A 26,620-nucleotide genomic window follows, 5' to 3' on the forward strand; every position below is an offset into this window, starting at 1 on the left:
CGCTAAGGGGCACAAAAACGTTCAAAGTGGGTGGAGCCACTTTTACTATAATGGCTATAACTCGAGAACAAAATGAGATATTTTAACCAAACAGGCTTAATCTTTGGTCACGTGAAAAATCGTGGTGATTGGACACTTGGTGGTGCTATAGACCTTATTTTCCAGAGAAACATGCGCGCCGCCATCTTTAGAATATTGTCTTTGAACTTCCGTTTTCGCGTTAGCCCTGTATATTTCTATGGCATCGCTATTGAAGAATAATTAGCTGGTGAAGTGGATTTACGTGTTGTAGAGTTAACAAAAGTTATCATGAACATTGTAATGTTTAAAGCGGGTGTCTTAACAAATGTCAGTAGAACGGGAGGATTTTAAAATGAGCAGTTCATTCATAAATACATAAGATCGCTGTGGAAATACAAGCCGGAAGTAAAAAGACAACGAGCGCAGCGCTGAAAAGGGGCGGGGCTACATAAGGTCTATAACAGGAAAAAACCTGAAAATGGCTATAACCACCCAACCGTTAGTCTGATTGACTTGAAAATTGCCATGCACTGTCTTTGTCCAAGGTGCCATGATGGTCTATGAGAACATTGGGATATCTAAAAAAACATGCCCGCCATCGGCCAATGAATTTTGTGCACCTATCAGACAAGGTTAATGGAGGCCGATCAGAAAGAAACTCAATGGGCATGTTCTGACTCACGGTCCTAGAGGTCTGTAATAATTTTGAAAGAAATCAGCCACTAGGTGGCACTAACAAGTTTTATGGCTCTGTAATCATGTGGTGTTTCCGCACATCCACACAATATGCATATAATTTGATAGATATCCTCATACAATGAACAAGTTTGCCTCAAGATCCACTACTGTAAATCAAATCTTAAATAATTAAATATTTGTGATAATTTTAAAAACCTACTTTTGCAAACAAGTCTCAATAAAACCAGTGCAGTACAATTCTCTGGACTCTCTAGGTCAATAATTATCAAAATGTATTCATTCATTCATTCATTCATTCATTCATTCATTTATTTATTTATTAAAAGTTGAACTTTACCCTTTGGGTAGCTAACAGGGTCATTTCAATATGTGGCCTTGACCAAGTGTCCCGAAAAACCTATAACTCCTCAAGGAATGCTCAGATCTTCTTAAAAACAAGCACATGTGACATATATGACTGCCTTTATAACAGTTAAAAAGGTGAAAAATGGCAATGTTCCTTTAAGTATAATGGCATGTTCCTTGAAATTGCCACTATAACCACCTGATGGCAGCAAAGGACCACTCATTGGCTCATTGTGCTCTAAAAGTGTTTTTAAAATCATATTTAAACTTTATAAAATCATTATAATAACATTTCACATCATATTTTGTCAAGGTTTACCACTTCATTTGTTCATCTGAGGAATGTCTTTGCAATAATATCACATTACAATTACAATGAAACCTGAACATTTTGTTTTAAAAGTGAAACCTGGAATAAGCGTTTTCTTACCTATAACTTATTTCAAATATCCATATCTACAGTAGCATTTTGTTACTAATCATTTATTGTGTGTGTGTGTGTGTGTGTGTGTGTGTGTGTGTGTGTGTGTGTGTGTGTGTGTGTGTGTGTGTGTGTGTGTGTGTGCTTTCTGCCCATCTTTGGATGTTTTCATCTGTGCCCTCTATCAAGAAACTACCAAACTGAGAAGTGAAAGTGGCTTCAAAATGAATTACTTTTCTGCATTTTGCTTATACTTAAATGTAAATAATTTCCCTTTTTTATTACTAACATTCAAGTTAGTAATCAAAACAAGTGGACTGGGTAAGAATCTAGTATCAAGCACAGCAAAATATAAAATTCATGAAGTTAATGAAGGCTTAAGGTTGGGGTCAGAAAGAGAAGGGGAGCTATGTTGTTATTGCTTTGATATATATTTATATTATATATATATAAGGAACTATGAGACAAACAAACAAAAAAACTGTGAACACTTAAACAAACTTATGTTTCTTTATTTTAAAGAAAGGTAGTACAAGATTAATTTCATGCAAAAAAAAAAAAAAAAAGTAAAAAAGTAATTGTAATACAGTTACATACAAAAGGTATTTTGTTTTAAAAAAAAAAAATTATACAGAATAATATATGAAGCATGAAAGCATGTTAAAATCAATACACAGTTACAAACTACAGACAGGAAAAAAGTATTTATGTATTTGCGTGTATAAAATTGGAAACTTCCTGAAGCATAGGATCATAACATTTTTTTGTTGTTGTTGTTTTTTGTTTTTCGTATCCATTTCACATTGTTGTCATCAATAAAACAATGTTGAACAGAGGAACAGGATGGGGAAATTACGTGATCTGGACTCAAACTCCGAGCACATGCTGCAATTGCTAATGCACAGATCCGATGATGTTTCATTTTCATTAGATATTTCCATATAGGTTGGTGCAAGCAGCATTATAATCAGAACCCTTAAAGGAAAATGTAAAGAGATACAGATGTCAGAGGTTAGTGATAGTCAGCATTTTTTTTTTTCAGACAGCATTTGAAATAACAGAAATTGAATGTGTTTTCCATGCTGTAAGAGAGCAAGTGAAGTGATAAATATACTCACACGGTAGGATTTTGGCTCACTGAGATGCATGGAGAAAAATAAGAATTTTAAAATCACAGAAATGTGTGAATTTATCATAACATCTGTTAAACTAAATGGATTTAATATGCTGTTACTTTTATTAATATCTAAATCATCTCTTCCACAAATTCTACAATTCGTTTTTCCGTTATAACAAACAATGTTAAAGAACCGAGCTCAAGAATCTTGAAGTGGCATGGGGACTTTTGACACTATTATTTTGCTGTGTAACATGAATATAATGAATTGAGACCTTGAGGGACTCATATGTGGTTCAAATGCTCTGTACCTCTTTGGTGATGGAATATGAGGTTTGGAGAAAGGCTTATTTCCTGACACTGTACATGTGTTGTTTGCCCTGTGAAGAAAGAAGGTTCATCAGTGATGCCACATTGGTCTTTTGTATAGAGAGGAAATTTTATTAAAATATATTTGTAATTTTGTTACTTTTTTAATAAATACAAATACATTTTTAATATACAAAGACAAGTTTGGTGTTTTATTCAAATGTATACTGTAAAATCTAAAATGGAAATTTTTACTGAATTAAAAAAAAAAGTAAAATTCTCACTTGTATTCTACTCTCAGATTTGCATTGTTTCTGGGTGATTGGTGTCTACAAAAAGAGAGAGAGAATAAAGTTATCAAATTGGACTTTTTTATTATTTAATAATGAAACAAGACATCAAATGAAAAGAAAATGTAAATATTAATTACCTAGAAAAGCGGCTCCAGATGCTCCGTCTGTTGAGAGATGTGACGTGTAAAGAGTATGATTACAAACATAATTTGTGCATTGTTTATATATATATAGTAATATTATATTTGTGTTTTCAACCTGCCTTTGTTCAGGCTTTGGTGGTCTTGCAGGAGCATTTTCAATGTTCCTGTATAGTGCATTGGACCAAAACAAAGACCAACTCTTTATTTTTATTTTTTGCATTATTATTATTATTGTTGTTTACCTTTTTATGTTATACTTGCCTGATATCACTCCTGTTTCCTCTGTTAGTCCAAGCTGCTCTTCCATCAGGCATATCAAAATGACTGGGGGATAAATTTAAATTTAGTTGCAGGAACAAATACAAAGATACAAAGATAAGTTCAGTAAAGTAAACTCCAACCTTGAAAATCTGTTCCAAAGTGATCTCCTACATCAGATAATAAGGTCAAATTGTTACTTTATTAGCCAATGAAAGGTGAGTGAAATTGATGAAAAAGACATGTCACACATACCTGTGTTCAGACTGTGTTTGTAACCCTTGTATATCTTGACGAGGTTGTCTATAATCAACAATGACAATGTAAAAATGAGACTCTGGCAATGCTGACTGATAAAAAACAGAAAATAAGCAGTGGCAGCAGATCCATTATTTAAATTTACTTGGTATGTCCTAATGAATCCAAAAGCACCCTTTTGTCATTAAACAAAAGTTTCATGATTTTGGGAAGTGAAAAAAAGCTATTTTTTAAGATTTCTTGACCAGTAGGTGGTGATGTGTCCATACTGCTCAAAGTAGCTTCAGGATGGTGATGACACACAAAATTTTGTTTCAATACCTTAAAGCGTTTTTAAGATATAGCCTAACTTTCTGTTTGGCATCCAGAGACATCAAATGTAAATACAGAAATCTGAAGGGTAAGAACAAGCCATGCAAACACTTACCTGTGCCGTCTCTTGTATATGCAGACTCCAGCAAGTACACAAATGAGGATGAACACAAGTGATGGAGCAATGGCATAAAGCCCGAGAGTCTCCAATTTAATTTCTTGAACTCCTATTTTTTTTTAAAGAATTATCAGTCAGATCTCTCACACATCATGAAGTCATTTTGAAAAGCCATATTAAAACACGAACCGATGCATAAGCCGATCTCATTACAATCAGAGATCCACCAAAACATCTTGGACGTAACTGTATCAGTCTATACTCACTCTTAACACTCAGGAAGGCAGTATTGTTCTGTTGAGTTTTACCACCCCAAAAGTTGGCACTGCAGACAATTTCATCTTTTTCTTCATATCCAGTTGGAATGAAGATCACAGTGGACACTGTTTCCCAGACGCCTCCACCCATGTGATTGTGACTGATAGTTTCTCGGGCTGTTGGGACGCTCCAGGTAATTTTGGGAGGGTGAGAGGAGCATGTGTGGTTGACTGAACATTTGACGGTGACGCGTGTCCCGGGCTCGAGGTCTTCAGGGAGGGACGACATCACAGGTTTGTCAGGAGATGCTTTTTAACCAGAAACACAAAGACGTTATGTTAGTTATGGGATGTGATGCATCTTTAAAAACCAACCAATATTGAGTGGTTATATTTCCTCACCTCGCATTATAATGAACACACAGCTGTTGTTGAAACTATATTTCTCATTTTCTTTTTCTGCTCTGAAGCAGAATGGCCCGTTGTCATGAGTTTGCACATTATCCATCTCCACAGTACAGTTCTGCTCATCTGGGTTTCCGAGAAGCCTTGTACGGTCTTTAAAGTTGTCTAAGACGTCATGTGAGTCTGTGTGGAACATGTAGCCACCTTTTTTGGTGACCCAAAGAACACGAAGTTGAGTGACAAATTCTTCTGCCATCTTGAAACTGCACGGTATTACCACACAGGAACGAGGCAACGCAGTGATCTTGGGTATCACATCTGCCTCATACTGAAAAAAAGCTAAAATGATACCATATAATGGATTAATTAGTATTATTAGAGAACTAAAATATGAATGCAGTGCAATAATATAAATATCAGAGTAGCTATACAGAGGGGGGAAAACACATACTTTCATTCTGGATTGGATCCACTGGTTTTTGATACTCTGTAAAAGAATCAAGGGTAAACAATTATGTTTGGTTTTGGTGTAAGTGAAGTGAAGTGTTGCATTTGAGCCTTACCTAATTTACGCAATTGTGAATTGCAGTAACAAGCCTCAATATAAAAGTTTTTGGGTAATTTAATGTGTTTGAAAGTGTATTTGAAAGAAGACCATTCATGCTAACCATTTACAGTTCATTAGAATAAATTGCATTATGCATTGCATTTCAATTGCATTTCATTTGCAAGACATCTAAAGTTCACACAAACCATACATGGTGCTAACAAATTACTCACGTTTTACATGTAAGACAACATAGGTTTCTGTGCTTTGTCCAGAAAATTGTGCAGTGCAAATCAATTTCTTTCCATGATCATCTATGGAACCCAGAAAGGTTATGTTGGAATATGTTATCTGATCTAAACCAGAAAGTGTGTTCCTCTCCGTTGAGACCTGCATGTTCTCATAGTTCCATGTGATGGTTGGAGTCTCTTTCTGGCAGGAGTGATAGACGGAACAAGTGAAGTTCTTTGCGACGCCCTCTGTGACATCTGCTAGTTCAGGCTCAATTGTTATTTTTTGATGAACACCTGAAATTAAACTGAAATCTTTTAATAGGTCCAACTGTGACATTTAAAATGCTCTTATTGCTAATAGCACACGAAGCAGTCCATATTTATGTTCACTTACACTGTGCACTTATGTCTTTTGTAGCTGTCACTGGTTTGCCACCATGATGTGTTACTGAACACTCAATAGTGGAGCTTTCTGCTTTTATGACACCTGTGCGTGTCAGAGTGATTTTCCACAGGCCATCAATATTTTCCTCATTGTCTGTTTTGTCAGTTCCTTCTATCCCTTTCAGAATGATGTTGGGTTTGCTGTATGGACACGAGTGGACAGCTGAACACACTATTGTGATGGTGTCACCCATCCTTTCACCTCCATAAATATTGATGCTGGGTGGCTGTGGATTTGCTACAAATAACAGAAATGTTACATTTAGGCAACACACTCTTAAAACTAGATCAGGGATCATAATCACAAAACATCTTAAAGGCCCACTGAAATGCCTTGGAACATGCAGCATGAACTGAAACCATAGACTGTAAAAAAAAGATGGACGACGCGATGCCGCTTCCTTCCATTATAATGAACTGAAGCCAAAATGGGCCTACGGGCCAATGGGCGCTGACACGTTACGCAATATGTCAAAAAAAAAAAAAAAAGTTTGGAACCTGGGCATGCGCAGAAGGAATCGTCAGTGGAGCCCGGAGGCAGAGTCGCTGTATCAAACTTCCGCCCAGACGACTGCGTCATCATTCATGTATTTTAGATAGACTATAAAAATTATACACAATTTAAAATTCTACCTATAAAATAATAGGCTATTCTGTTTCTAGAGCAACAATATTTTTGAAACAGCAAATTCAGTAGATAAACTCAATATAAAATGCCACTAGAAACAACTCTAAATCGTCAGAAACGGTCCTGCCATTTTAAATCAAGTTAAATCCTGTTTCTAAGGCATCAAATTGCTATCTGAAATCTAAATTATCACAAAAACGAACAACTGAATATATATCAGCGTGATAACAACTACCTTAAATGACCAAAACCATCTTTCAGAAAGTTTTCTTTGAAGCAGAATTTATTTTTAAGTTTTTACTGAAGTCTCATTCAACTGCATTGAGAGGGCGGGGTTTATGACCTGTACTGCATCCAGCCACCAGGGGGCAATCAAAGAGCCCGCAGCTTCACTTTTCAGGACGTATGAGACACACCCGACTGAAACATGAAGACAGGGCGGTACATATTGAGCAGTTCCTCCCTTTTTTTTTTTTTTTTAAGTCAATACTGTTTCCTTTATATTGCAGCTCGACCAGAGCCTTTGAACTCTGTACAGTCTCAGTTTCTTTCTAATCTCTTCCATATCGCTTTAAAGTATAGCATTCTGTGCAGAATTCAGATGGGTCCAATACATCAAACCCCTTTCTCTCTACCTCTTCACTTCCTATCTATTCACTGTCCTATCATAATAAAAAGGCAAAATAAATGAATGAATAAATGAATAAAAACAATTAAAAAATAGTGTCCTATTACCCGTGGCAATTGTTTCACGAGTTGTAAGACGCTGACAATTAGCTGAACATATACTTGTTTAATTAATGACACTTAGCCTATATTTTTTTAAACCTTTATTTGAATATGGCAACATGATGCCTCGTTGTACAATATTTCTATGATTAAACCACTGACAGAGACCCCTCCCCTTTCAGCCAATCACTGTCGGCATAGGTAGTAAGCGTGTTGACATCATCCTTAAAAACAAGGTAATTCCTGCCCTTGCTCTTAGCTTAAGGCTTCTCTCTATTTCTTAGTAAAAGTTGGTCTCAGCAGCTTTATGAATAGGTTTTCACAGGAAACTCTTACCTAGGAACATTTAGTACTATTTAGAAGAACTCTTAAGATAAAATGTTTGGTGAATATGGCCCCAGGAGTCAAGGAAATTTAAAGAAATTTGACAGAAAGATTATAATTAATACATAATACACTTGAAACTGTGTATTGCATTACATTAGATAAAAAAGTAAAAAAAAAAGAAAAAAAAAAAGTTAAATTTGCAAATGATGCTAGAGCTTTTCAAATAAATAACTTCCCTTTTCAGAGCCACTTTTTATATATTTTTTAACCATGCCATTTGGTTTGATATTTTGATATATAATGAAAAGACAAAAAAATATATACTTTTTGTGGTCTTTCCTTTACTTTGAAATGTTAAATACATAAATTGGTTAGAAGTCAGTTTGGGAGAAGCATTTCACTGTCTATTGCTATTGACCACACACTATTTTACTACAGTTGGACAATCACAGACATTACAGTAAAAGATAATTATTCCAAAAATATTTACATACCATTGACAAGGATTGTAGAGGTGACATCATCAAATTTGTAGGTGCGCCACACAACATTTTCAGGGTCAATCCTTGTGTATAATTTCTCTCCATGATGGGACTGTTCCAGGATTTTGATCAGCAGACTGCATTCCCAAGTTGAGTTTCCATATAAATCAGTTTTTCCTTTAAACTTCTCAATGACATCACCTGCGTGCAAAGGATCATAAACTAAAGGAGAACCGTCAGAGACCCACTGATACCACACAACTCTACGTGGGTCTTTGGGTGGTTTTGACGTGTAAGAGAAAGAACATGGTATAACCAGACAGGAACCCTGGAGGCCATGAATTTCTTTTGGCATTCTCACTTCCAATCCCAAAACATCATACTTCATAACACCTGCGGGACAAGATTGGAGATTGGAAAGCATTAATGGCAGTGGAAGATAAGCACACTTCTCAAAAAATAAAAATAAAAAGTTCTCTTTACTATTTTCCATCATTATATTTCTTTCAATTACATTAGTAATTTAAAATCTATACACATTATTTTGCAATGCAGAACTAAGCTATTTCTTTGAATGTGTGACACTTCCAGTTGATTAGCTGCTGCACTGTAAAATCAAATTAGTTCCTTACATTAAAAAAGCATGCAAACCAATTGTCTTAAAAAAAACTAAGTGTAATAGGAAAAGTATGATGTACTGACAAATGCTTATTGTAGTTCACTTACACAAGAACTGTAGAGAGTACTTGATAATTTACTACAGATTTACTCTTGATTTAGTATAGCTACACAGAATTTACTTCCGAATAAATTAAACAAATGTTTTGTTTTACTCTTTTCGGCTTTATTTGCCAAGTTTATTTTGCAAAACCTTAAACATTTCTTTATTGTATGTCAGAGCTCATCAAGTCTAGTCCTGAAGTGCCAGTGTCTTGCTGAGTTAAATAACTTTTTATTTTCAAAGTTTGTGAAAACAAAACCAATCAACCTGTTTAACTGTCAGTCTCACTTTTTGTGTATAAAGATGAAAATGACTATTTTCCTATTTAAATTGTTATAAATCCTGAAAACTTAAGAACAAATACTTTGGTATCTTTTTAAAGGAGGATGCTTCACAGATTATTGTAGAAGTCCATATATGGTTTGATGTTTCCATAATTTTCATAATATTTATGAAGTAGACCTCCTATTCAGAAGATGTTTGGGCAGTAATCTCTACAACCCTCATAAAATACATACAGAAATAACCAGAGCGTGCATTATATTTCAGCACCACATCACAAATGGAGAATCTTGGTGCAGGGGCTGTCTTAAAAATAGTGGTTAAAAAACATTTTTATTAATCATACATTCCTATATTTGTCTTTTGTATTGTGTAAAAAGTATAGATATTAAAAGTTAATTGTTTGTACCTGATTGTATGTTTTTTTTTTTTTTTTTCCCTATAGTGTGATTTTTGGTGAATTGTATTGAATCCAATTAGGGTCAATTTGACCAAAACCAACAAGATCTTAAGTAGGGCTCGCTGCAGCCTGCGGTGTACATCCAACTCCACCCACATGTGTGTAGTCAGAATTTATTTATTTATTGCAGTTTTTGTAATAAAATAATTTGTTCTGATTTACCACAATTTAGTATGCAGGTATTACAACGAGGAAGATTTTGAATGGTAAATATTCTTATAACACAAGTCATACATCTATGATGCTAAAAAATTACTCACGTTGTACATGTAAAACAACAAAGGTTTCAGTTTTTCCTCCAGAAAATTTTGCAGTACAAATCAGTTTCTTCCCATGGTCTTGTTTTGAACCCAGAAAGGTTATGCTGGAATAGGTGATCCGATCTAAACCAGAAAGTGGGTTCGTCCCCGTTGAGACCTGCATGTTCTCATAGTTCCATGTGATGGTTGGAGTCTCTTTCTGGCAGGAGTGATAGACGGAGCAAATGAAGTTCTTTGCGACGCCCTCTGAGAATTCTGCCAGTTCAGGCTCAATCATCATTTTTTGATGAACACCTAAAATGAAACTGAAATCTTTTAACAGGTCCAGATGTGATATTTAAAATGCTCTTATTGCTAATAGCACACAAAGCAGTCCATATTTATGTTCACTTACACTGTGCACTTTTGACCTTTGTAGCTGTCACTGTTATGCCACCATGATGTGTTACTGAACACTCAATAGTGGTGCTTTCTGCTTTTATGACACCTGTGCGTGTCAGAGTGATTTTCCACAGGCCATCATTATTTTGCTCATTGTCCTATTTTGTCAGTTCCTTCTATACCCTTTCAGAATGATGTTGGGTTTGCTGTATGGACACGAGTGGACAGCTGAACACACTATTGTGATGGTGTCACCCATCCTTTCACCTCCATAAATATTGATGCTGGGTGGCTGTGAACTTGCTACAAATAGCAGAAATGTTACATTTAGGCAACACACTCTTATAACTAGATCAGGGGTCATATTCACAAAACATCTTAAAGGCCCACTGAAGTGCCTTGGAACATGCAGCATGAACTGAAACATGAAGACAGGGCGGTACATATTGAGCAGTTCCTCCCTTTTTTTTTTTTTTTTTTTTTTTAAAAAGCCAATAGTGTTTCCTTTATATTGCAGCTCGGCCAGAGCCTTTGAACTCTATAAAGCGTCAGTTTCCTTCTAATCTCTTCCATGTTGCTTTAAAGTATAGCATTCTGTGCAGAATTCAGATGGGTCCAATACATCAAACCCCTTTCTCTCTACCTCTTCACTTCCTATCTACTCACTGTCCTATCATAATAAAAAGGCAAAAACAGCAAAATAAATGAATGAATGAATAAATAAATAAATAAATAAATAAATAAATAAGAAAATAGTGTCCTATTACCTGTGGCAATTGTTTCACGAGTTGTAAGACTCTGACAATTAGCTGAACATATACTTGTTTAATTAATGACACTTAACCTATATTTTTTTAAACCTTCATTTGAATATGGCAACATGATACCTCTTTCTACAATATTTCTATGATTAAACCACTGACAGAGACCCCTCCCCTTTCAGCCAATCACTGTCGGCATAGGTAGTAAGCGTGTTGACATCATCCTTAAAAACAAGGTAATTCCTGCCCTTGCTCTTAGCTTAAGGCTTCTCTCTATTTCCTTAGTAAAAGTTGGTCTCAGCAGCTTTATGAATAGGTTTTCACAGGAAACTCTTACCTAGGAACTTTTAGTAGCTATTTAGAAGAACTCTTAGAGGTATGATAAAATGTTTAGTGAATATGGCCCCAGGAGTCAAGGAAATTTAAAGAAATTTGACAGAAAGATTATAATTAATACATCATACACTTGAAACTGTGAATTGCATTACATTAGATAAAAAGGTAAAAAATAAATAAATAAAAAAAGAAAAAGAAAAAAAAAGTTAAATTTGCAAATTATGCTAGAGCTTTTCAAATAAATAACTTCCCTTTTTCAGAGCCACTTTTTTTTTTTTTTACTTTTTTTTAACCATGCCATTTGGTTTGATATTTTGATATATAATGAAAAAGACAAAAAATATATACTTTTTGTGGCAAACTGTCTTTCCTTTACTTTGAAATGTTAAATACATAAATTGGTTAGAAGTCAGTTTGGGAGAAGCATTTCACTGTCTATTGCTATTGACCACACAATATTTTACTACAGTTGGACAATCACAGACATTACAGTAAAAGATAATTATTCCAAAAATATTTACATACCATTGACAAAGGATTGTTAGAGGTGACATCATCAAATTTGTAGGTGTGCCACACAACATTTTCAGGGTCAATCCTTGTGTATAATTTCTCTCCATGATGGGACTGTTCCAGGATTTTGATCAGCAGACTGCATTCCCAAGTTGAGTTTCCATATAAATCAGTTTTTCCTTTAAACTTCTGAATGACATCGATCCTTCATGCAAACGGATCATAAACTAAAGGAAGAACCGTCAGAGACCCACTGATACCACACAACTCTACGTGGGTCTTTGGGTGGTTTTGACGTGTAAGAGAAAGAACATGGTATAACCAGACAGGAACCCTGGAGGCCATGAATTTCTTTTGGCATTCTCACTTCCAATCCCAAAACATCATACTTCATAACACCTGCGGGACAAGATTGGAAAGCATTAATGGCAGTGGAAGATAAGCACACTTCTCAAAAAATAAAAATAAAAATAAAAAGTTATCATTTACTATTTTCCATCATTATATTTCTTTCAATTACATTAGTAATTTAAAATCTATGCACGTTATTTTGCAATACAGAAGTAAGTTATTTCTTTGAATGTGTGAGACTTCCAGTTGATTAGCTGCTGCACTGTAAAATCAAATTAGTTAACCTTACTTTTTTTAAAAAATCATGCAAACTAATTGTCTTAAAGTGTAATAGGAAAAGTATGACGTACTGACAAATGCTTATTGTAGTTCACTTACACAAGAACTGTAGAGAGTACTTGATAATTTACTATAGATTTACTCTTGACTTATTATAGCTACACAGAATTTACTTCCGAATAAATTAAACAAATGTATTGTTTTACTATTTTTGACTTTATTTGCCAAGTTTATTTTGCAAAAACTAAAAGGATTTCTTTATTGTATGACAGAGCTCATCAACTCTAGTCCTGAAGTGCCAATGTCTTGCTGAGTTTAATAACATTTTTATTTTCAAAGTTTGTGAAAACAAAACCAATCAACCTGTTCAACTGTCAGTCTCACTTTTTGTGCATAAAGATGAAAATGACCTTTTCCTATTTAAATTGTTATAAATCCTTGAATACTTCAAGAACACATACTTTGGCATCTTTTTAAAGGGGACTTCTTGTAGAAGTTAAAAGTTAGAAGTTAGAAGTTTAAAAAAAAGTTATAGAAGTTTAGGAAGTTTAGGAAAATGTAAAATATATATATTTTTTTATATATATATTTTAATATGAAATAAATATTTTACAAAACTTTGAAACTGCAAGAAAATCAAAGCCAAACATCAGAACAAATGTCGGGCCAAATTTTAGGTTGACATCTCAAAAGATGAGCTTTCAGTAAAATTTTGTTTGTGCGCAGTACCAAACTTTTCCACTAGATGCAATATCCAGGCTCCACTGGTGGTCATATAAGGACGCACGCCGATCTTCCATCTATGGTTTGATTTATGTGAACCAATATATTTTCATAATTTTCATAATATTTATGAAGTAGACCTCCTATTCAGAAGAAGTTCGGGCAGTAATCTCTACAACTCCTCATAAAATACATACAGAAATAACCAGAGTGTGCATTATATTTCGGCACCACATCACAAATGGAGAATCTTGGGGGAGGGGCTGTCTTAAAAATAGTGGTTGAATAAACGTATTTTATTAATCATACAATTTCAGATATTTGTCTTTTGTAATATGTGAAAAGTATTGATATTAAAAGTTAATTCTTTGTAACTGATTTGTGTTGTTTTTTTTGTTTTTTTTTCCCCCATAGTGTGATTTTTGGGGAATTGTATTGAATCCAATTAAGCCGGGCACACATTTAATGACTAGCTAAAACATTCTAAGACTGAGGTTTTTAAGCAGATTTATATACTTACACATGGAATTTGAACACCGACTGTAATCGCAGACTGAACGCAACTGGCTCTGACTGGACGCGTTTGAGCGTGATCAGTCGTAAGTATCAATTTACATTCATAATCGGCCTTACAATCGTTAAGTGTGTGTGCGGCATTAGGGTCAATTTGACCAAAACCAACAAGATCTTAAGTAGGGCTCGCTGCAGCCTGTGTAAACATGTGTGTAGTCTTTTTTTTTTTTTTTTTTTGGGAGTTTTTGTAATAAAATAATTTGTTCTGATTTACCACAATTTAGTATGCAGGTATTACAACAAGGCAGATTTTGAATGGTAAATATTCTTATAACACAAGTCATACATGTATGATGCTAATAAATTACTCACGTTGTACACGTAAAACAACAGAAGGTTTCAGTGTTTCCTCCAGAAAATTTTGCAGTACAAATCAGTTTCTTCTCATGGTCTTGTTTTGAACCCAGAAAGGTTATGCTGGAATAGGTGATCCGATCTAAACCAGAAAGTGTTTTGCTCCCCGTTGAGACCTGCATGTTCTTATAGTTCCATGTGATGGTTGGAGTCTCTTTCTGGCAGGAGTGATAGACGGAGCAAATGAAGTTCTTTGCGACGCCCTCTGAGAATTCTGTCAGTTCAGGCTCAATTTTTATTTCACGATGAACACCTGAAATTAAAGTGAAATCTTGTAATAGATCCAACTGTAACATTTCAAATATAGTACACAGTTCATATTTGTGTTTACTCACATTTGGCACTTTTGTCTTTTCTATCTGTCACTGTTTTGCCACCATGATGCGTTACAGAACACTTAATACTCAAGCGTTCTGCCTTTACAACACTTGTGCATGTCCGAGTGATTCTCCACAGGCCACCTTTAATATGATTGTTGTCTATTTTGTCACATCCTTCTACACCATTCAGAATGATGGTTGGTTCTCTGTATGGACACGAGTGGTGAGTGGAACATGTTACTGTGATGGTGTCACCCATCCTTTCACCTCCATAAATTTTGATGCTTGGAAGCTCTGGATGATCTATAATTCACAGACACATAGAATTAGTACATCAACATCACTTTTTTTTTTAAATCTATACAGTGGCTGCAATCTGATCTGCAATATGTAGAACGAATGAAGCCTTTCTCAGAACTACCTTTACTTTTCACTCTAAATTAACAGATCTCAAGATCATTTTGTGTGTGTGTGTGTGTGTGTGTGTGTGCATGAAGTCAGTGTCAGTTCCTCTCTTGTATACACACACACACACACACACACACACATTTACATATAAGTGTTGTTAATCGATTTTTGTCTGTAATTAATCACACCTAACATTATAATTTTTAAAACATTTTAATATTGTAAAAGTTTAGTGTAAAGTGATTTTCTCTTTTTCTTTTGTTCTTTGATTAACCTTAATGACAGGAGCTGCTGTCCATTTATGATCTGACATACATGACGGTGATCTGACATGCATCCCATTTTCTCACAGCTCTTCACATTATGACTTTAACTCATTTAAGACTCATTTAAGACTCTGTTTACGAGTATACTTGACAAAATGTGTATTCTGTCTGAAGCTGCTTTCTGTGCGTTTGAGTTGTGTGTCTGTCACACAGACAGCAGATTCACAGACAGCACACCACTGAGTTCTCTTGTGTGTCTTGTCACGCTTGAATGGTTATTCATGCAAAAAGCATTTGCAGGAATAAGAATGTGATAGTATAATGTAATGCTAGCTAAAGGCTGGCTTTTTCTAAGGGTGCTTTCACATTAACACTTTTGGTGCGCACCCGGGTTCGATTGACGTCAGAGTTCGGTACGTTTGGATGATGTGAACACGGTCTTCTGAACTCGGGTGCGCACCCGCGAACCGTACCCGAGTCCGCTTAAAAAGGGTGGTCTGGGGTGCGGTTCAAGTGAACTCCGGTACGGTTCGCTTCTGATATGAATGCAAACGTACCAAATTGCGGAAGTGAACCGCTATCAATGCCGTATTATTTGATAAAAATTTGTGTTTGTGTGTGTGTTTCACTCACTTTCCCAAACGAGCGTGACTGACGTGCTGCAAGCAGAGAGCTGTAGTGTAGCCTTTCTTATTTCTGCTCACCTTCCGTACTACAGTCGCGGCATATAGAGGTAAGTGTCGTTATGAACAAAACCAACGGTTCAAAAACAAACCATGTGTCTCAATCAGCTCCCTAGTTCAGTAGTCAGGGCACTGATCAGGGAATCAGCCACATTCACTTGCATGATATACTGATTCACGACCTAGGGAACTAGGGAGCTGATTGAGACGCAGGGAAAAATATGAAAGTGAGGAGAGCAACGTTATGCATTTTGCCGCCTTCTCCTGCGCCGTCGTTACTAAGCAACGGAGTAAACAGCTGCTGGTTTGATGACGCAAACGAACCGCGGGTCGGACCCAAATAATATAATGTGAACACAGTCCAGTGGGGGCAGGGGGAGGGGGAGGGGGAGGGGGGAGCAATCGAACTCGGGTTCGGTCCAGGCAATCGAACCAAGTGTGAAAGCACCCTAAATGATACCTTGAAACTAATAAACTGATTAGAAGAAAGTCAATTTGGGAGAAGCATTTTATTGTGTATATTGTTATTGACCACACAATATCTTACTACAGTTGGACAAACACAAATATTATAGTTAAAAGAAGATTGTTACAAGAGTATTTACATACTGTAGACATGGATTGTAGAGGTGACATCATAAAATGCGTAGGTGCGCCACCCAACATTTTCAGGGTCAATCCATGCATATATTTTCTCCCCATGGTGAGACTGTTCCAGGTTTGTGATCAGCAGACTGCATTCCCAATTTGATGGGTTTCCATATAAAGATGTTTTCCATCTAAACTTATCAATAACATCATATGGATACCATTGGATCATAAACTAAAGGATAACCTTTAGAGATGAACTGATACCACACAACTCTACGTGGGTTTTTGGGTGGGTATGAATGAGTAAGAGAAAGAACATGGTATAACCAGACAGGAACCCTGGAGGCCATGAATGTCTTTCGGCATTGTCACGCTCCATGCCAAAGTATCATATAGCAGAACACCTGTTGGACAACAGGTGAAATTTAGAGAAAATTAATGGCTGAAATTTTAATTTTTATTATTTTTTTTTTATGAAATCCAAGAGGTTTTTGTGTCCCCCATAGAAAGAAACTTAATCATTCAAGGTCCAGTACTAAAGACATCATTAAAATATCCACGTGACTGCAGTGGTTCAACCTTAATGTTATGAAGTGACGTGAATAGTTTTGTGTGCAAAAAACAAAACAAAAATAACAATGTTATTCAACAAATTCATCTCCTTCCTGTCATTCTCCTATGCTGTTCATTGAATGGCAATAATTACGTTGCTTTCTATGGGTGATAAAAAAAAAAAACTCTTGGATCTCATCAAAAATATCTTAATTTGTGTTCCGAGGATGAACAAAGGTCTTACGGGTTTGGAACGAACATGAGTGTGAGTAATTAATGATATGCTTTTCATTTTTGGGTGAACTAACCCTTTAAGTTGGTTAAGAAATCCTATCTGATCTCATGTAGGGGAAGAGCAGGGCACAACCTAACACTTTTTGACTTTCTCAGTTTGTATAAATCTACTTAAGGTTCAGAGAACTTATTTTTATTCCACATTAATTTCACACATCTGGTACAAATATGTGGCTTTGTTTCATTAACACAGTGCATACTTTTTTCTTTATTTACCCTGAACAAATGGAAGTGAAATGTGACAACAGGTGGGGCACATTGTAACACGACCATATGACAACTTAAAATTTTATCTGATCTAATAATAATAATAATAATAATAATATAAAAAATATATATATATATACACACACACAAACACATGACAAACTAAACTTTTTTCTCCATATACAATAACAGCATGTTTTAGAAATTCTAATTTAAATAATTTTGAAGTTTCCCAATGAACACACTGCAAACTACAGCTATATACACTCTTAGCCCGGATTTTATATTTACTTAAAAATATAATTACAATATACTTAAAATATTTAAGTTTGGTTGCATTACTTATAAAATATAAGTATATTCTACTAATTTGTGGGTGTATTTGAATGTGTTAATAAATGTAAGTTAAATGCACTTAAATTATGAAGTTTTTCTCCTGACCACGCCTCCTTCACACTGGTTTGCGGCAGGTAATGACGCCATTTTGTCGTGGTGTGTATGAATTCAAGGAGCTGTTGATGAGCAGTTGGAACATTTGTTTTGGCTGTTCTACAGACATTTTTTCCTAACATTTACCTTTTTATAGTTTTTCACCAAAGGAGAAAATCACAATTTTTAAGTTACCATCATCGAGGGTCAGGGTTTGTTTTAGTTGAGCTCTTGACCCTTGACTTCTTAATATTAGATTTTGTTTGGGCAGTTTTAACTGCATTAAAACCAACCGGACAAGCAAAGTTAAAAGATGATCAGGTGTTGTTGGTTATGTTTTCACATAATCATTATTTGATCTGAATCACTGAACTCATTTAGAGCCCAATCTCTGAGTTAGATTTACATTATTGATTACAACAGCACTGTGATTCTACAGTGGAGGATCAACTTCTACAATACATTTTTTTTTTAAAGTTGTCCTTATCACACAAAAAAAAACATATTTTAGGCACACACAGACATCAAGAATCAGCCTGTGAATCTCAACGATGGTGACAAGCAACATGTTCTGATAAACAGATCAACTCTGAACATTAGAAAACAAGCTACTAAAAAGTCACAGAAAAACAGCAAAAATTAGATAGTGAGAATAAAGAAAATTACTAAGACAATTCAGCTCATAATTTATTCATGCAGCAATGCATGATGGGAGCCATGGATGAATTTTGATTGGTGGCAAGTTAACTTGCTTAGTACATTGAACTAAATATACTAGTTGTAATAACTACAAAGTAATTAATATTACAAAACATTTTAAGTTAAATTAACTCGAATTATTAAGTTCACATTACTTAATCATTACTTAATTTTTTTAGGGCAACCAGTTTCCTCAAATTTTTTAAGTAAATTCAACTTATCCGGGCTAACAGTGTAGCCTAGGTCAAAACAATACACTCAAACAGATGAAGAAACATATTCAGGCATTCAGAAAAACACAGAGCTGAACAAAACAGCCCCCTCCTCAACTCACAGCTCTCACAGAACAGAAGACAAATAGAAGAGACAGTATGAATGCTGTAAATTTCTTAAAATAATATTTTCTGAATGTTCAGGCTCTTCCTCTCAGTCTTTATTCACCTTTCTTTCCCATGGTTTCCAAACAGATATTGGTGACTATATAGAACAGCATAATTCTAGTAGTATAATTGTAACACAGCTGGTTAGTATCTTCTGCTAGTTATTGAAGCATTAAAGAACTACTCAAACTGCTAAATAACAGATATGAGATTAAAATCATATCAAATTTGTCCACAAACACAAAATATTACCTTACTTTTTACTTATGCTATTGTTAAATAAATGTTCAGTGGTATTTTTCAAAGATTTCTGGATTTTGGTGCAATTTTTTTTCTCTATAGTTGATATGGCAACTAGTAAATACAGTAAGTTTCATCATGCTAGCATATGTGGACGTATTTAAAACGTGTGTTACAACTGACCCCATGTTAGGTTTTGCCCCGCTCTCCCCTAAATACTAAAGCTCTACAAATGCATGACCTGAAATATAGCAACATACTTTATAGTGTGCAACCATTAGACACAGTGAAATTACCAAGAGGCAGAAATCTTCTGAAATAAAGACAATGAATAATCTAACCTGGGAAAAGCTGCTGAGGTCAGATTAAAAAGTATTAATTAAAAAAAAGAAAATCTACTGTGACAGATTTTCAGGATGTATACCCTTATCAACTACTTCATGAGTAGAGAAACAAAACAACATGTACTATACCTTGTAAAAGCAAATGAACAATCAGAGGTCCCATCATGTTCCAGGGTTTGCCTTTAGGTGAAAAAAGAAAACAAGTTGTAAAATAAAAAAACAACATTTCAAAATAAAGTGAAGACCATTTTTAACAATGGAAATTTTACAAAAGCGTTTAAATTTATGGAAATTGACAAGTGAAGTATTCTATTAAATAGAATGCATCCTAAATCACTTTGTAATGCTAAATCAGATGTAATATCCTCTTTTTCATTTTTACCTTCTTAATGCGGTCTTATTTGCAATTAAGTCGACTGACTGGAAAAGGCCTAAACCATACACTGATTTCAAAATGTGAACAACTGTGAGAAAAAGATAAAAAAAAAACGCTATTTGGTTATGCAAGAAAGATTTTGTAAGAGGAAGTGTGAAACGTAAATTTTTACTTTCACCAGTACAGAGAGTAACAGAAACAGAAAGATGTGTTATTTTCTTTGAAATCTGCTTTGCTTAACTGAAGCAGAGATTAGTCAACACCACAAATACCTCTTAATTAAACATTTTCCAAGCCTAGCCCCTACCACTGCCACTTTAAATGAGGTAAAGTGTTTGAGGCATCTTATTTTGAACAAACTTGATTTTGCGCTCGATAAAGCATGACAAACCCAAGATGCAAAAAAGAAGAAAACAACATCAGCTGTCTGTCACTCTGTTTAAGTAGGTTTAGGGAATGTACTTTTTTAATAGATAAACTATAAACAACAAAGTATTTCTCCAAATAAATGTAGTTGCTCTCAAAACAATTAACACAGCAAACTAAACACACTTGTATGTTGGCAAAACAGTTCAGTATTCACTGCCTAATAAAATGCTGCATTTGATTCTAATAATGCATTTATCAAAACTAAATATGAACATCAGGGACCGTATTCACAAATCATCTTAAGGCTAAAAGTAGCTCCTAACTTGCCGATTTAGGAGAAACCATTAAAAATAATGGGCGTGTCAGTTCTCATTTTTAGGAGGACTTTTAGGAGTCCTACATTTTTGCTCTAAGAGTATTTTACAAAGCATTTTATTGCTAAAACTTGCTCCTAAATCTGTGAAAACCCTGCGTACGGCCCTGCTTCTTTTCTATCTAACGAAATCAAAAGTAATCGTGTATTTCTCCAGTTGTCTGCGCATTATGCGGGTAAAAAGTATATGCACTGTGCGATAATGTGTTGAAAAGACATGGGAGCAAAAAACGTAAAGGGCTGTGTCTCCTTATTCGATTCAAATATATATATACCAGTATATATAGTATAAAACTTTGGGGGAAGACCCACCTACATTTTTTTTTTGCTTCCGACGCCCATGTGCTCAATTGACTATATGCAAGGTTACTTCCTGATTTTTTTTTTTTTACAGCTGCCGCATTTCCGGTGAACTGTAAGCTGTCATTCTGAACTCGATGTACATCGACACAAAACCATCAGGTTGCCTTTTTTAATGTTGTATTTATATTGTAATGCAGTCATCACACTTACCTAATTTGGCAATAAATCAGTTTTATTTCTATTTTAATGCACTTTTAAAGACTGGATCACCATAATTTGTACAAAACAGGCTTGCTTCTTGTGTCTGCTGCAAGTTTTGCGCACGAGCCATGCACCTTGCTTAACTGACTATCTATCTATCTATCTATCTATCTATCTATCTATCTATCTATCTATCTAAATTCAGCAGAGGCAGGGATTGCTGTACATAGTTTCTATGGGAGGAAAGCGTTTAACGTGAAATTAAACGCGTTGCGTTCAAATTCTGGGCTATTAGTATGATGTTTACTTACATTAAGCCACATTAAGCATTTTAGAATGTCCCAAAAATGGGACAAAATGGCACTTCATTTCACATCCGTTTTCCACGCTGGTCAGTATATGCAGATAGTTCATAACACAGCCAGCATTCACCATTCTAATATGTTTTTAACTGTATAATATAAATTTTAACATCTTCCTCCACTATTTCCCAGTCTCTACTGTACTGACAGGTGACCTAAAGTCCCAGAATGCAATGCGTCGCTGACGTCACATTCCCAGACTCTAATAGCTACATTGCTACATTCATTGCGGGACATTTAATGAAAATGCAATCGCAAGTGTCTTAACTGTGAAGTGCAAATGCAATTAAGAAAAATAACATTTAAATGGTCATTTTGCTACAATTTTTGCTTGAACATGTTAAACATACAAACCTGTAGTGAATTCCAGGGCCCAGTTTATGGCCAGGCCCCTCTTTCTCCGTAACAGTGGACAAAGGTTTGCTACATTTTGATTGGATCTCGGTGGACTAACACAAACAAACTGTCCTAACGCCATCAGATAAAGATGGAAGGACAACATCCAGACCTCTCTTAGAGGGTAAGAAGAAGACCTCTTGTACCAAGCCTGGGAAGGACAAGACTTCTCATTGGTCCACAGGCAGTTACTGCCCTTCACCCATCTAGACACTACTCCCTAAGGTTGGCCAGAGACTGCCATAAAAATTCCTTGGGACCTTAGCAGCAATGGGTGAAACAAAGAGAGATCACAAAGATCCATCCGAATCCATTCAAAACTATGTTTGAAAACCTTGGAACTGATTCAAACTACACATCCATTTCATACTTATTCACAGAAATAAGTATTCTCAGTGACAGCTATTTGTAATGCAACCTCTGACTCAAAGTTCAGCTGTTAATGTACAATTGAATGACAGTTCAATCTTTTTCCATCATGTTTAGTCTCTATTTGTTTAGAATATTGCCAAAGGTATTCTGGTGGTGGTTTGGAAAGTGAGAAATGCATTGGTAAACTTTAAAGACACTGTAAAGACTTCCAACTTTGTGTTTTATGCAAATGAGTTCCACAGGGGAAAGAAGGGTGGGCCACACTTTGTGTGTCCCGTCTGATGCCAGCAACCAATCACAGCACTTGAATGGAGAAGTGCCAAATTGCAATCTCCTCCTCATCGGAAAGGGATAAAGGTACCCTTTCAACAGACACTCCTTGTTCTGAGTCTGTCCTGCACGAGGATAGACACAACAGATACACTGTTCTGAGTCTGTCCTGCACGAGGATAGACACAACAGATACACCGTTCTGAGTCTGTCCTGCATGAGGATAGACACAACAGATACACCGTTCTGAGTCTGCCCGTCAAAGGGGAAAGACAGAGCAGACATCAACAAACACTACGTTCAGAGTTTCCGTCCAGCGAGACAGTAACGACATCTGCAACAAGGTTAAGCTCAGGAGAGCAAACCTTCACTCCAAGGTACCTTCGTCTGCGTGTTCCAGATTGTTAAGGACCTTTTGCACCTACACCAGAGCCTCATCTGCGTGTTCCAGATTTTAGGACCCTTTGGTGCTCCAGGAGATCAGCATCTCCACAGAAGCTTCGTGTTCAAGACTGTTGAGAACAGGATTCTGGCTCCTCTCCCCACTGCACTGTCGCCCAGCACAATTAGTGGAAGACGTCACCGTCATCGGACTCGACCAAGTGGAACGTAAATATCACTTAACCAAACCTCTTTCCAGAGACCTTGGCATTGTTGTATATTATCAGTATATAGTTTTCCTAATTCCTATTAGATTCAATATAGCTGATGTTAGTCAATAACAAATAATCTCTCATTTATTTGTTTGTTGCATAATAAGGTTTGCCACCTTATTATTTTTAGAGAAACAGTTTATCTTTCCCTAAGATAACGTAACTCTTCCATAGCCACACTCCAACTTAATCACTTGTATTCTATGTAGCTTATGCACTTTATTCCTTTATCATTCATGGTATTCATTTAGTAGTTGTGTTAGTTATTCTTGTTTATCTTTTTGTTAATAACAATTCTTTTTGTTAATAAAATTTATTTTATCACACTTGTGTCTTCCTTGTGCTGATAATACAGAAAAGGTTCTACAAGTTAGCAATATCACCAATCTTTCAGATAAATCAGCTGACCACTTTAAGTTAACTCTAAATGAATGAAAAGCCCCTGTTGAGAGTGTTCTCATACCACCAAGGTAAAAGACCTTAAATGGTGCCCTGAACTAGGGAAAGGGAGGGAAGTGGTCATCTGATGTACTCATAACCACACCTTAAGAGACGTTTGATCCAAAATCACAACGTCAGCGATGACGTGAGTATCCAATCCCTATTTTACTTCACGTCCTTGAATGGACAAAGTAAAAATCACTTCAAACCCGATTCCAAAAAAGTTGGGACACTGTACAAATTGTGAATAAAAACAGAATGCAATGATGTGGGAGTTTCAAATTTCAATATTTTATTCAGAATACAACATAGATGACATGTTTAAACTGAGAAAATGCATTATTTTAAGGAAAAAAATAAGTTGATTTTAAATTTCATGGCATCAACACATCTCAAAAAAGTTGGGACAAGGCCATGTTTACCACTGTGTGGCATCCCCTATTCTTTTTATAACAGTCTGTAAACGTCTGGGGACTGAGGAGACAAGTTGCTCAAGTTTAGGAAATAGGAATGTTGTCCCATTCTTGTCTAATACCCGCTTCTAGTTGCTCAACTGTCTTAGGTCTTCTTTGTCGCATCTTCCTCTTTATGATGCGCCAAATGTTTTCTATGGGTGAAAGATGTGGACTGCAGGCTGGCCATTTCAGTACCCGGATCCTTCTTCTACGCAGCCATGATGTTGTAATTGATGCAGTATGTGGTCTGGCCTTGTCATGTTGGAAAATGCAAGGTCTTCCCTGAAAGAGACGACGTCTGGATGGGAGCATATGTTGTTCTAGAACTTGGATATACCTTTCAGCATTGATGGTGCCTTTCCAGATGTGTAAGCTGCCCATGCCACACGCACTAATGCAAACCCAATACTATCAGAGATGCAGGCTTCTGAACTGAGCGCTGATAACAATATAATAGAAGAAAAACAAAGATTTAAAAAAGACAAATAAGTATAGGCCCTACGCCTGTGTAATTCATTGCTCAGATCCCGAAGAATGACTCTGTAAAGCTGTCCAAAAGAGACTCACCAGAGTAAATTCACCAGAGTGAATTTAGGAGCATTAGAGACAGGCTGGATGGGGTGCTTTCTAATGTGTGAAAGAGGGGTGTTATTTTATATATAGTATATAGTATATATATATATATATATATATATATATATATATAGTTATTTTTTGAATATAAATTATTATTATTAATATAAACAACACAGCATCCAGATGGACTACACATCGTTTTATTAATTAAATGATAAATAAATAATAATCTGAACGATAAAAAGAGAAAAAGAGAAAAACAGACATCATACTGATAGAGAGGCCACATGGTCACAGTCAGGCCACTAGTGGTGCATATTGACAAAAAAAAAAAAAAAAAAAAAAAAAAACACTGGTTTTGACAACTTCTATGTTCTCTCAAACGCAGAACCTTTTAGGCTCAAAATAGGGTATAGCTTACATATTGTTAAATGGTGTTTCAATAGTGTGTATGGATTACTTTGATTATGGATGGATGCATTTTTTTTTTAAACGTGGCTCCCCAGTCACAACCATTATAAACCTTTGTAGGACTAAAGATATTTTTAAATATATCTCTGATTGTGTTTGTCTGAAAGAAGATTATATACACCTGGGATGGCTTGATGGAAAGTAATTATCATGGCATAATTTTCATTTTCAGGTGAACTATCCTTTTAAAACATTTCTTACCTACAAACATATTTATGAAATGCATGACGAAAATGTGTGTAATATATCACAACAAAACAACTTGAATTATTCTGTTTATACGTTAACTCGACCTCTCCTGCCATATCTAGCTTTAAAGTGAATCGCGAGGATTCTCCATTCAGGTCACTTGACCACAAATGATAAAATTACTTCCTTGAAGAGACCATCTCCTGTACCCTTTGCTAACAGACTTGTGGTAGGGCCCTTCATGAAGGGATTCAGGTGTTCACATAATGAAATAGCATTGTGGGGTTTTTTGACAATAACTAGGCTTATCTGATACCAATGTACTAAAAAAAGTTTTTCCTTTGCATTTTTCCTGCACAGACAACATTATTGTCAAAACGATTCCCTTTCTCACGGATCCATGAAAACGATTAAAAAATGCTGTATTATTCATGCCAGGCCAGTAGTTGGCAATGCCACTTTGTAAAAAACACTATGTGACTATAGACGGAACACGTAATACACATGATGTCATTTTCACAAAATCCCTTTTTTAGTTTACACTGACACAATAATGGTAATGTTCAAAAACGGGCACTTTGAAAACACGTCATGTAAATTAAGTTGAATCATCAAGTAACACATAACAGCTTCTGACTGTTTGAATGTCAAATTTAATGATAAAAAACTATACTGTTGTATAAGCTTTGATTACAAATAAAACTGTGTTTAAATACAGTGAAATTTATATTCAAAAAATATTCTATTGATTACATAAGAGGGCGTAAGAGAACACAAAAAGATGATTCTTTTGAATTAAAAGGGGGAAAAAAGAGGACACACACAACATTTTTTATACAAATGATGGATTACAATTATGCTGAAGTCATAAAAATTCTTTATACTATGAATATAATACAAAACATGCCATAGATTCAGTATATGTCCACTAGAGGATTTGTGTTGTCCTGGTTTGTTGCAGAAGAGCACATTAGAAAGCTGTTGTGTCCTTGCCTCTGCTCTATATACCTGGACCACACACACACACACACACACACACAGAAAGAGAGAGAGAGAGAGA

General features: G+C 35.5%; 1 protein-coding gene and 1 pseudogene across 1 annotated transcript; both read right to left on the minus strand.

Moving 5' to 3' along the window:
- Positions 1 to 1,677: 1,677 nt before the first annotated feature.
- On the minus strand, positions 1,678 to 12,252 carry LOC125269733. The gene is made up of 19 exons (XM_048192686.1): positions 12,073 to 12,252; positions 10,464 to 10,753; positions 10,070 to 10,363; positions 8,359 to 8,739; positions 6,131 to 6,418; positions 5,737 to 6,030; positions 5,408 to 5,443; positions 4,954 to 5,295; positions 4,561 to 4,860; positions 4,292 to 4,403; positions 3,862 to 3,909; positions 3,750 to 3,776; positions 3,610 to 3,672; positions 3,468 to 3,512; positions 3,343 to 3,369; positions 3,197 to 3,241; positions 2,915 to 2,983; positions 2,605 to 2,623; positions 1,678 to 2,461 (listed from the first exon to the last, which is right to left on the minus strand). Exons 3-19 carry the CDS (start codon positions 10,347 to 10,349, stop codon positions 2,414 to 2,416), a joined length of 2,424 nt encoding a protein of 807 aa, XP_048048643.1. The 5' UTR covers positions 10,350 to 10,363; positions 10,464 to 10,753; positions 12,073 to 12,252; the 3' UTR covers positions 1,678 to 2,413.
- A 2,069-nt stretch (positions 12,253 to 14,321) lies between these two features.
- On the minus strand, positions 14,322 to 20,199 carry LOC125269585 (annotated as a pseudogene).
- Between the last annotated feature and the right edge of the window lie 6,421 nt (positions 20,200 to 26,620).

This window comes from Megalobrama amblycephala, linkage group LG6 (assembly GCF_018812025.1).
Source record: "Megalobrama amblycephala isolate DHTTF-2021 linkage group LG6, ASM1881202v1, whole genome shotgun sequence".
NCBI lineage: Eukaryota > Metazoa > Chordata > Actinopteri > Cypriniformes > Xenocyprididae > Megalobrama > Megalobrama amblycephala.